This window comes from Nematolebias whitei, chromosome 1 (assembly GCF_014905685.2).
Source record: "Nematolebias whitei isolate Nwh7 chromosome 1, NemWhi1, whole genome shotgun sequence".
Lineage (NCBI taxonomy): Eukaryota > Metazoa > Chordata > Actinopteri > Cyprinodontiformes > Rivulidae > Nematolebias > Nematolebias whitei.
The window spans coordinates 41,151,193-41,164,189 of NC_056498.1; the positions used below are offsets into that span (position 1 = coordinate 41,151,193).

The 12,997-nt window shown below is 40.7% G+C and overlaps 1 protein-coding gene across 1 annotated transcript in view; it reads right to left on the reverse strand.

Moving 5' to 3' along the window:
• Positions 1–10,974: 10,974 nt before the first annotated feature.
• LOC119414358 (transmembrane protein 184C) overlaps positions 10,975–12,997 on the reverse strand; it is an 8,001-nt gene continuing 5,978 nt past the window's right edge. Inside the window, exons 9-10 of the mRNA XM_037681485.1 lie at positions 12,547–12,640; positions 10,975–11,707 (exon numbers count right to left, since the gene is read on the reverse strand). Of these exons, the coding sequence (XP_037537413.1) occupies positions 11,433–11,707; positions 12,547–12,640 (369 nt within the window). The 3' untranslated portion in view covers positions 10,975–11,432. The remainder of the gene's footprint in view (positions 11,708–12,546; positions 12,641–12,997) is intronic.

The following is a 12,997-nucleotide window of genomic DNA, read 5'->3' on the forward strand; positions in this document are numbered from 1 at the left end:
TTCATTTTTAAGGGTATTTTTTACTTTTAAAAGATTATCATCACCTGTAAAAGTAAAATGAGAAGTTGTTGAAAGTAACGAATCAAAGAGGGTTCAGTTTATCAATTAATATTAGTGAAGTTTTGGAAAAAACACCCAGGGGCCTCATGTACAAAGACTTGTGTGGATTTCCTACTGAAAAATGGCATACGCTTAAATCGAGGACAGTGTACGCACAAATCAATCCAGATGTATGAAACCGTACGTATGCATGAATCCAAGCACACTTCCTTTGTACATCTCAATCGACATGGAATTGAGCGCACATGAGGGAATACCCGACTCCTCCCTTGACACGCCTCAATTTAAATATGCAAACAGATTTAAATATAACATGCACATGAGACATCATATACTACACGCACAGTTCCAAAAGGATTGGCCTTGGATTCGTCATAGTGGGTCGGAAAATCCTCTCTGTCACTAAACACCTGCTCTCTGCTTCTTGAGCCATTTGCTATATCTTCTAATAAGACTAAAGCTGTTGTTGTTAAAGGTATTTTCTGCACCAATTTGCTCCTGATTTTATATCCCAGTGCTTTCCCTACCTTTATACAAGCAGGGCGCCCTGCCCTGTCAACAGAACCGAGAGCCCTGCCCATCGAACTGACAACTGTTCATTCAACCTTTATTTAAACAGATAAATCACATTGAGCCTAAAAGACTCATTTACAAGTGAGACCTGTTTGGACAGACAAAAAAGTGATCAACTGGACACATGTTTGAGACGAAAAAATTCCTATCAGACTTTTTTTTCCTGCCTGAGGAAAAAAACCCTCTGATATTAAAAAACATCTTGCACAAGCAAGCACATATTGACGAAGACATTCTGCAGAAGGGGGAGCCGAGAGCGGTCAGCATGTTCATAGATGCTCTTGAGGTCACTGTAAGAGTTCTGTTAAGGATGTAATAATCTGTCAATGTCCTCCGGTGAGATCCATAAACATTCTCGAGGTATGTCAAGGAATGGCCAAGAATAACATCTATGAAAATCCAAGAGTCCTGAAATGATGACACAAAGTTTATTCAGTTGGTTTCATCTGGTTATCAGTTGGAAATTCCTCAGGGAGGGGGTGATGAGCGTCAGATCACATTTTCTCCAGGCGAGTTCAGATAAGATGATCTTCAAGGCCAGCCAAGGGAGCCAAATTCAGATAAACACAGTTGTTTTGGGGACAGGCAGAACTTAATGGCATCTACCTTGAGTCTGTGTTGGTCCACTCGGTTCCGAAATATCCAAATTACATGGCCACACCGATGGAACGTGAAAGAGTAAAATCCCCAAGATCTGATTCATTCAGCCCAAAGCATTTGAGTCTGGGTACTCGAGGCACGAATCCAGCCATCATAAAGGCAAGCAGCGTTATCGGGTCCAAAATTTGCTGCCGACGACTTCCTTGATTGATTGATAAAACCAGCAACCAGCCGAATCCAAAAAGCAGGAACCAGTTATCGAAAATCCAAATAAATATGTGTCCTTAAAATCCACAAATGGCAGCAGAGATAGACACATCATCAAGTCTTCCAGTCGATGAGATATCCAGATGCGTGCGTGCCAACAGGGCAAATCGGCTCGCCTAAAGCCTGTCTTCTCTTCAAGAAATTTTGTAAATTGAGTTGAGGGACCAACTGGTCAAAAAGTCCATAATTATGGTTCAGAAGAAATGCAAGAGAGTCTCAGAGCAGTTTCACAGACAGACAGAGCAGCAAAGCAAAGTGGAGAGGGAGCGGAGAAGCATCCGATCTCGGCAAGAGCAAGTGGTGAATGAACTGTGTCGACAACTGCCGGCACTGATATACCGCTAAGTTAGCGGCGCGCAATACAGATGTGCTAGCTAAAAAGCTACAGGAATCTAACTCTGTTTCCCTCACGCTGAGCCGTCTCAACCCCCCACCCACCCCCCTCGAAAACTGTTGTTACATCGGTAAAAGCAGCGTGTAACACAGACATGTCTCTGTCTACCCCTCCCCCCACGGTCGGCAAAAATCACGGAAGATATGAGCGCCCTGCAAAGGCAAGTAAATTAGGGGAAACACCGTATCCACACATCTAATTTTATACGTGGGGATGTATTAATTGTTCATCGTGTGTGCGTGATACGTAGTTTTTACATCATTAACAGTTTCCCAGTATCACCTCTAAGTGTCGCCAATGGACCAATAACCACAGAAACGTGAGTTTGCCAGCCATGAAGATGGTGTGGTCTGTGCACAGTTCCACCATCGTTTCATTCTTGAAACATTGGAAGTTTTGCATGAAAAAGGACGTACGCCACGTTTTTGTGCGTATTGACCCTTTGTACATGAGGCTCCAGATCACACACAAAATAAGTAGAAACTTAAATTTTTTGTTTCACGTAAAAAGTTGAGACCATGTTGATTACTGACCTAGAAAAGCTCTAGTCCATGAAAACTATCTAAATTATTTTTAATCACTAAAATGTCACCAAATACAACACAAATTATCTAAACATCCCAAAGGAATATGGACTTCACAGCTCTACTAAGATAATGCTACATTGCTAACGATTGTTGGTAAAATAACACAGTCAGAAGTTACCTGAAGATTTTTTGGGTTTCTTTCCACATTTTGGGCACAATAGTGATTCAGACTGATACAAGTCTGACTTTAAGCAGTCTTTGCAAGACCAGTGTCCACAGAACAACTTGACTGGACCTCTTAGTATTTTGTTGCATGTTGAACAGAGGGGTGGTTGGCTGTAGGGATTAAAAACAACACATTATTTCAGTTAGCGGTGTAGATAAATCACATTTCAATAAACTACAGATCAGTTTGAAGTATTTCAGATTGAGAATTTGAAAGTAAAAATTTATTTTTGCCAGCATGGATTACTTGTATGTGACAAAATATTATAAATGTTGCTGAACGGTGGTTGTTGGCTGTTTCTAAAAATCCAACGAGAGTAAAAGAAAATGTATTTTATGTGTTACAAATTAATACCAAACAAAAATAGATTAAATGGACCTTTGAGGATCTTCAGTATTAAAGTTTAATGGCTGGCCCTTGGACATGTCGCTCTTCATGGACTGAGAGGTGGGAACCCAAGGTCCAGCTCCGCTGATCTGAGAACTACAAACAGAACAGTCTTCACTCACAAATTACCTTTGGGTTGACGTTTTGACTGATTTATTAAGTACTTCCAAAACTTGGTAATTGAAATTCATAAAAAACATATTTTAAATACAACATTTTGTTTTTACCTTTGTGTCTTTTCAGCACTGATGTCCGGCGGCAGGGACATGGATGCATCACTCTTGAACGACAACAGGCTGGAAAAGTTTATTCAGAGTTAATCTCAACTTTTATTTATTTATTTTTGGGTAATAGACATTTTACAGTGTGTCGTGAAAGATGCAGACTTTACTTGTTGGTAAAAAACAAATAACCGAATGAACAATAAAACCTTGGATTCTGTTTTTTAAACTTTGGATCAACGTTACCTGTCAGGCAGCTCAGTGGACGAGCTCGCTGCAGGAGAGGAACCAGGTGCTCGCTGACAAGCCCCTCCCACAAGCCTGGCTCCGGGGTTGGGCCCTGGTTCTTCTGTATTTTTCCTCATTCTTACAAATGCTGTGAATCTCTCTGTCTGGTAGGTCACCCGGGACGGATCGACCTTGGGAGACTCTGAAGGCAAATGGCCCCGACAGCTCAACTCCTAAGATCATTCTCTCTCAGAGTTGAGAACGAGATGCTTCCTCAAGTGGAACGGTTTATGTATCTCAAGTATTTTTAAGAATGGTGCGTGAGATTGACAAGATGGATCGCTGCAGCTTCTGCAGTATTGTGAACTCTGTGCCGGTCCGTTGTGGTGAAGCGAGAGCTGAACTGCAAGCTAACAGTCATGTTCCTACGACCCTCACAAAGTCTGGCTAGTGATGGAACGAGATCTCAGATACAATCAGTCAAAATTAGTTTTCTCCGCATGGTGGCTGGGTTGTCCTTTAGAGGTAGCGTGAGAAGTTCCAAAGATAAATTATACGATCATTAGTAAATCGACAGTGATCAAAATCCAAAGCATGAATTCTCCACACAACAATCCTGATTACATGATACATACATGATGGCAGTGGGGTGAAAGGTCAGCTTCATTGACAATGTTCAGACAAGTCGTCTGGACGGTTTCTTTCTTTTGCTGAGATGTTTCATCCTTCATCCATAGGACTTCTTCAGTCCGAGGAGCCACAAAGAAACTGGAGTCCAACAAATACCACGCTCCCATGGTGGAAAAAAACAGTTTGGTTTCTGGGTGTTTTGAACCATTTTGGCACGACTGCCTCATATCATGATCGGCTCCCGTGTGTAGAACCCAAAGTGCAGGAAGACGAGGAGATTTGAAGGACAGACACGGAGGGATGAAGGAAACACGGAGCCTTGGACGGGACAAGGACGATCCAGAGACACTGACGAGACACCACGTGGCTGAACATATACAGACACTAACAAGGTGAAATGAAAGGCACCTGCGGTGATTAGGATCAGACACGGGTGTGACAGTGCTGGAACACAGGAGGAGAAATGCTGAGGGGTGACAGGCAAACATGAGGAAACAACATGTATGACAGGACCCCAGAAACACTACACCTCAGAGGAGTTGACGGGGGAGAGGGCAGGCCCCAGAAAACATCTTATCACCAGAAAATTGTTGTTTTTTTCCAGTGTGGTATTTGTGGGACTCCAGTTTCTTTGTGGCTCCTCGGACTGAAGAAGTCCTTTGGATAAAGGATGAAACATCTCAGCAAAAGAACGAAAACGTCCAGACGACCTGACTGAACATTGTTGCATTTGCACCTGGATTATTGAGCGTGGACTTATTGAAAATGTCCAAGTCCATGGTGTAAATGGACAAAGAGTTGGATTAAAGAACATGTAAGAACTTTAAAACACCACAATGGGAAGAGCTCACCTGCTGACGACTACCAGCCGAACCATTTTATGATCATCAGACAAAACAAAATCCATCGTGGAGACACAGTCTGAGGACATTTTCTGTCCTAAACACTTGTGTCTCACCACAGACATCTTACTGTGGACTGTCTTATGGGTGGACAGAGAAGGACAACCTAGGGGACAAGGGGTTTGACAGTTGTGTTCTTCAGGTGCGAAGCAGGAAACGTAGACTAGGTTTAAACAAAGGGGTCATCTCTGACCTTGACTTTTGACCCCATGACCTTGAAGGGATCATCTTTGACCCATGAGGTGTTCAGCTGTGATGTTTGACCTTTGTTTGTGACAGGGTCATCAGTTTAGAACCAAGGTCACAAACTGTCCCCAGACAGACAGACGGTCCATTAGACGTCCCGTCTTTGGACAGTTCTGTTAAAATTAATTAAAAACACATTTTAAACAACATTTTGACCTTTGTGTCTTTTCAGCACTGATGTCCGGCGGCAGGGACCTGGATGCGTCACTCTTGAACGACAACAGGCTGGAAAAGTTTATTCGGAGTTAATCTCAGCTTTTATTTATTTATTTAATTAACATTTTACAGTGTGCTGTGAAAGACGCAGACTTTACGAACATTTACTTGTTGGTAAAAACCTAAAGATGAATAAAACCTTGGATTCTGTTTTTTAAACTGTGGATCAACGTTACCTGTCGGGCAGCGCAGTGGACGAGCTCGCTGCAGGACCACCTGAAGACAAACTGCTCCTGCGTTTCCTTTCACTCATTTTTACTTGAACAGCTAAAACAAAAATAAAAACTGTTATTGAGGTAAAAACACGTTGACATTTATGTTTAGGTCCTCTCTTGTGTGGCACATTTTGCTGCCGACGTACGGAGGTCACTCACGACAAGAAAACATTTTCAAGATCAAACTTGAAACGCAGATAAAGTTTCTAAGTTCCTTTTCTGGTCTTTCTGTTTTGTGAAATGGAATTTTGCTTCATTGAAGTAACTTTTTGCTTCTTTAGCTAGCCTTTAGCTAACTGCAGGAATCATCAGGTCTCGGGGGCAGCAGCTTGAGCAGGGAGGTCCAGACTCTTCCAGCTCTTCTGGGAGGATCACAAGGAGATCCCAGATAAACCGAGAGTCATAGTCTCTCCAGCGTGTCCGGGGTCTCGTGGAGCATCCTTACCAGAGGTTAGGGAAAAGGTAAAAGCTGCAGACTTTTACTACTGCCTGTGTACTACTTTCAGTAGATTAGTTAGTTTTACTACAGTTACACAAGTGGTGCGAGAGTTTGCTTCTCACAGCCGGTAGTGTCGGACCCTCCAGGGTGGGAGTTGGACCCTCCAGGGACGCTCACTGTCACCAGTTCTGTTCAAAACTTTTATGGACAGAACTTCTCGGTGCAGCCGGGGCAGGGGGAGTCCAGGTCGGTGGTCTCAGGATCCATCTCTGCTCTCTGCAGATGATGTGGTCCTGTTGGCGTCATCGTGCCGTGATCTCCAGCTCTCACTGGAGCGGTTCTCAGCCGAGTGTGAAGCGGCTGGGATGAGAACCAGCACCTCCAGATCTGAGGCCGTGGTCCTCAGTCTGATTGTTCTCTTCAGGTCCAGGGTGAGGTTCTGGCTCCAGTGGAGGAGTTCAAGTATCTCAGGGTTTTATTCACGAGTGAGAGAAGAACGGAGCGTGAGGTTAACAGATGGATTGGTGCAGCTTCTACAGTATTGTGGACTCTGTGCCGGTCCGTTGTGGTGAAGAGGGAGCTGAGCTGTAAGACAAAGCTCTCTGTTTACTGGTCGGTCTACGTTCCTCCCCTCCCCTTTAGCTCCTATTAGCTTATAGCTAGCCTTTGAGCACTTTTAGCTCGCCTAATGCTACTCTTTTTTTTTTTTCATTCAACCTTTATTTATTCAGGTAAATCTCATTGAGCCTCGAGGACTCATTTACAAGAGAGACCTGATTTTAACAAAGAATCACGACAACAAGAGAAAGTTATAAAAAGGCTTACAGATTTTTATTTATTTATTTTTTATACAAAAAAAACAAAGTAAGAAAAACAGCTGGATTACAAGGTGAATGTAGAAAACTAAAAACAGGATCTGCACTGCATTAATCTTAAGCTATTTTTAGTTCAGGCAACCTTCTGCTACTTTTATTTGGCTTTTGGGTATTTAAACTTTAACCTTTTGTTGCTTTCAGCTGAACTTTTGCTACATTTAGCTATCCTATTAAAACTGTAGCTTGACTTTGTTACTTTTAGCTAGTTCTTAGCCACTTTTAGTCACTTGTCTTTTGCAACTTTTAACCACCATTCAACTAGTTTTATTTATTAACTAGCCTTTTAATTATTTTTACTTGTATCTAGCCCTCTCCTACTTTTAGCAAGTGTTTGTTAGTCTTTGGCTATTTTTAGCTTCGGCTACCCTTTTGTTAGCTATATTTAGCTCTTAGCTCCTTAAGATTTAAGCTAATGATGCTTTTAGCTTGCCTTTTTACTATGTTTAGTTAGTCATTTTCTACTTTAGCTATCCTTTTGCTACTTGTCTTTGGCTCATTTTAGCTAGGCTTTTACAATTTTAGCTAGCCTGTTAGCGTTCTGCTGCTTTTAGCTTTTAAGTAGCTAATTTACCATTAAGTTTTCCTTTTTCTATTTTAATACTTTTGACTTGCAGCTATTCTTTTTCCAACTTATAGCATGGCTATTGCTAGTCTCCAATTTAGCTATGTTTTGAGTCTTTTAGCTTTTAGCTATGTTTTTGCTACTTTTAGCCTGTTAATGTTTACACATCACGTGGCACACACTGGAGGGAGGAGAGAGCAAGTAGGTCTCTCTGCAGACAAATTCAGAAGGCGTATCTGGAGGGCCACATCTGATTGGATGACAGAAAAATGGGCGTGTCTGGAGGGACACATCTGATTGGATGACAGAAAAATGGGCGTGTCTGGAGGGACACATCTGATTGGACACAGAAAAAAATGGCTGAACATTAAAAAAAAAACAAGCCGTTTGTGTTAACCACAGAGATATTATGTTCATGGTGTTAACCGGTTCAACATTAGTGGCGCCAACATCACTTCTCTTTCTGCCTCTCAACACAGAACTTCCGGTTTAATTTCAAAATAAGAGCAACGTAAATAAATAGTGTGGAGGGCTAAATGTTTGCTTTTTAATACCTAGCCATTTCACTAAAAAACTAAATCCGTTTTAGTTGTTGAATAATGTGAAAATAGTTACAATTGATTCATAAATAAAGAAAAATAAAGTACCCACAATAATAATGATACTTCAACTGTCTTTGGGACAAAGGATGTTTCCTTTAACTTCACATTTTCTTCTTCATCTTTTAAATCAGTCGCTGCAGATGAGTGATGTCAGTTTCTGTCAGATTCTGCACCTGGAGCAGGTATTCTGTTTACTGCTTCACCTCCTCAGCTGTCTCACATTTTAAGGGTCACTCCATGTTCCAGCTCCTCTCATGGATCACATCTCAGAGAAGAACTGCTAAAGAGAACATTTTGTTTTGGGCCGTTGTCTCGTCACAGGACTCATGATCTTGAATTGAGACCAGACTTTGTGACAAATAGGAGCAGGTTTCTCTTCAGATGCTTCATGTTTCATTGTACCCAGACCAGACTCACCTGTGTCAGGTGCAGCTACAAGAACTCAAGAGGATCTTCTTGTGTCTGACAGCAGATTTAACGCTGCTTCTTACAAACCTTCAGTTTTAAAAAGAGCTGACGTAACTAAAGAGCAGCAGATACAGCTGCCAATCAGTGTTTGTCCTCTACAAACACCTATCCTCCAGAAACGCCCACTTTTGGTCTGCAGAGAACTCCTTCTCCACCCATAACACGCGCACGCGCATTACATAATGCTGAAGCAGTAAACAAACAAAGCCAGCTTTGAAACTTTAAAGACAAAAATAAAATAAAAAAAGTTAAAAACGACGTGAAACAGAATAAAAGTAGAAACAACAGAAGCTTCTTCTGACGCACAGCTGTGGTTGCGTCATCGCTGCTTTTATTTACACGTTCGTCTCAACCTTCCTGAACCAAACTACACATTAAACTACAGATTAAATTACAGATTAAACTACAGATTAAACCACAGATTAAACCACAGATTAAACCTGATTAGTTTCTGCTCGGTGGCCGCAGCAGCTCGGCGGACACGTTCTTTAGCTGCGCACATCTTAGTTCTCCTGCAGATACTCACAGTTTATTAATAACTCCTGGACTGAAGGTCACCAGAACCAGAACCCGTCCGGACCGGGTCTGCGCAGGTTCTGTTGGATCACAACACACGACCCTCCTGGGTGAAACAGAACCGAGTCTGGAAAAAGTCCCTGAGTTTCCTCTAATTATTTATTAATTTGTTACTTTCGGTTTCGTTTCAGCTTCAACCCGGAAATTAATAAACTTTTTTATTAAAACGTGAGTGTTTGTTGTAAAAACACACAAAATAAAACGTTTTATTTCCCTTTATTACTCCGTGAGACTTCACCCAGACTGTCAGGAAACTAAATATATATATATTTTTTATTTATTTTTTTAAGTTTTATTTACAATATTAATTAATAAGCATATTCATTCATTCAGTCAAGCTTTATTTCTACAAGTAAATCCCATTGAGCCTCGAGGACTCATTTACAAGAGAAACCTGTAAACATAATTAAAAAAACTAAATATCTAAGTTATATCTAAAATCACGACACAATGATTAATTTGTTTTATTTTAATTTTTTTTATTTTCTATTAAAAAAATGATTATTATTATTATTATTACATATGAATGTTTCTGCTCGGTGCCCTGAGGTGACTTCTGTTGTGACTTGGTGCTTCATAAATAAACTGAAGTGAAATTAATAAATGAAGTAATTCAGGAATGAATCAGTTTTTCATATTGATGCTGTTAATAACTCTGTTCAGAGTTCCTGCAGGTCTGAGTGTTTTTATTCACATTTTATCAGTTTTATCTCAATAAACGATCAGTTTGTGTGAAGAAAACTAAATTAATGAGGCAGGTTGGTGGACAAAACTTTAATTAGTGGTTTAAAATTTTTATTTAAAAATCACAACTGAAAATTTTTACCCTCTCTTGTTAATTATTCATAACAAGATCAATTGAATAACTATAAATATATTTTTGGGGAGTTGTATTCTGAAAAGTATTTTTATTTTATTTCCTAAATATTCCACAATGATGTTTTATTTTAACATGAACACTTAAAATTGCTTCATAAGTTTAAATAAGAACCTTTGTGTTTTTTTTATTTTAATTTCTGGTCCTTTAGAATTATTTAAAACAGTTTGTTGAATGATTGCTGCCTCTGGTGGAGTGCTCTCACAGCGCCCTCGTGTGGTCAGACTGAGTCACTGCAGCTGAGGGGAGCTGCATGATGCTGAGAGAAGTTGAAAAGAAACGTGGATTTATTTACCTCATGGAAACATTATAAAGAGGATAAACAAACAACGAGCTTTAACCACAGGAACAAAGCCCATCAGCTAATAAAACTTTAATTAATGGTTTAAAAATGTTGATTTTAAAAATTGCAACATTAAATCATGCCGGCGTATATCAGAATATTTACCTTAAAATTTTATTTCCTAAACGTAATGCAATTATTCTTTATAAATTTAAGTCCTAAATTTTCTTTCCAAGTTTAAATATCCATCTTCGCTTCTATGAGTTTTACTTTAGTCTCAAATGTTGTTTATTATTAATCAGTAATTTATTGAATCGTGTTTTTTGTCTGTGACTTTGTTTTAATTTATCGGATTTTTATTACAGATAAAAGTTAAAAACTCATGAGGCTAACAAGAAAATGTATTTAATAAACAACTATTATTTATTTTTATATGTTTTATTAATTTTCCATCAATGTCAGAATAAACGCAAACACCTAATCTGAAAGACGCTTTTTAATATCGAGCATAAGCGGGTTCTTAAATATTAAATGTGTCAGCAGAACTTGTGTGACCAGCTGTTATTTATACGCAAAAACAGCTGAAGTTACTAAAATCACTGGACAAACTTATCGGCGATATTTGTTTATATATATTTATTTTATAGTTTACCATTAATATTTTCTTTAAATAAAGTAATAATCTGAGCTTTTATAAACAAACTTATTTGAGTATTGTTCTAAACACTTGGAGGAAGTTGCCATTTTTGATGATCTTCACATAATTTTTCTTGTGAGTTCAGACGTACAGTGGAGATTTCTGCAGGACACTTGAGCGCGGTGAGCGCACCGAACCACGACGACGACTTGTTCCGCCGTCACCACCAGGTACAAACTACACCGTCTGACGGCAAGACGCAGAAGTTCAACATTTAGATTTGGACAGTTTGTGCAAACGACACCGGTTTCTGCAGACTTGGCTTCAACATCACAGACTCCTCCTCTTTCGTAAACTTCTTTAGTTCGGGGGAGTTCGTTTTCAGTTTCTCAGTCTGACGGTTTCCTGGCGTCTGGTTCTGTTACTGTCTGACCGCCGGCTGCGACGGCGAGCTGTCGCTGTCGTCCTCCCAGGACGAAGATGCGAACCCCGCGGGGGCAGAGATGGAGTGGGGGGCGGGAGTGTGGCCGAGACCTTGGTAGCGCCCGCTCGATGAAGGGGAGGAGGGCATGGAGGCGGTTGCTGCGGCGACGGTCTCCTGCGAGGCGGCGTTCAGCAGGCCCGTGTGTTCGGTGTGTTCAGGTCGAGCGGCTGCACCGAAGTACATCTTGTTGGGACGTCCCAGGAAAGTCCGGCCTGGGGGGGGAGACATGAGAGGAGATCACACCAAATACATATAAATACATAAATAAACTTTATTTGTACACAGGAACAGGAAATATAAACAACAGCAAAGCGTGTGCACTTCATGTTTCTGTTCTTACAATCTGACCACAAGACTTTGGCTGTTCGTACATCAAAACGTTTAGCTCACGCAGGAGACGGGCGCTAAGACTTTTTCATAGTTTTCATACTTTTTACAATTGTTAACTTTATTTACTAACAATGTCCTTATAGAAATACAAAAAGATCTCTGATCCTTCAAACGTAGATTCATTAGAAATATGCTCCAAATGGGTTCTATGTTTATCTTTTTGTGCTTCTTGTGCTTTTAATTAGCTTTTGGCTAATTGAGCATGGACTTTGTTGTTAGCTTTTGGCTACTTTCAACTTTTAGCAAGATTTCACAACTTTTAGTTTCCAACAAGCCTTCTGTGATATTTAGTCAGTATTTTGTTTCATTTACCTTTTAGCTAATGTTTTGTTGCTTTAAGCTTGCATTTTGCTACTTCAGCTTTCAGCCTTCCTTCGTTTGCTATTTTTAACTTTTAACTAGCCTTTCACTAACTTACTACTTTTACTTGTAGCTAACTTTCTGCTATTTCTAGTTTGCAGTTAGCCTTATGTCGCTTTTAGCTGCATGTTGCTATTTTAGCTCTTAGCTAGCTTTTTGCTACTTAAAGCTTTTAGATATAATTAGCTGCTTTTGACCTATTGTTATACTTGTTGTAGCTTTAACTACTGTTTCAGCTTCTTCTTCTGTGTTTAAAAGCCTCGCTGATCTAAAAACAGATACATCTGGAGCTGAAACTCACCGACGTTGCGAACCTGGTCCGTGACGTCGGCTCGGATATCTGAGAAGTCCCACATCGCCAAAAAACTGTCGAAACACGAGCCCTCCTCGGCTTCCTGGACGGTCAGAAGATCAGAGAAAAGACAATGAAGGAAGTGAACAGACAGACAGACAGGCAGGCAGACAGACAGGCAGACAGACAGGCAGGCAGGCAGGCAGCCAGACAGTCACACAGAGAGACACAGACAGACAGACAGGCAGGCAGGCAGGCAGACAGGCATTCAGGCAGGCAGACAGACAGGCAGGCAGGCAGTCAGACAGAGAGACAGGCAGACAGACAGGCAGTCAGACAGAGAGACAGGCAGACAGACAGACAGGCAGGCAGACAGAGAGACAGACAGACAGGCAGACAGGCAGGCAGACAGACAGGCAGGCAGACAGACAGACAGACAGGCAGTCAGACAGAGAGACAG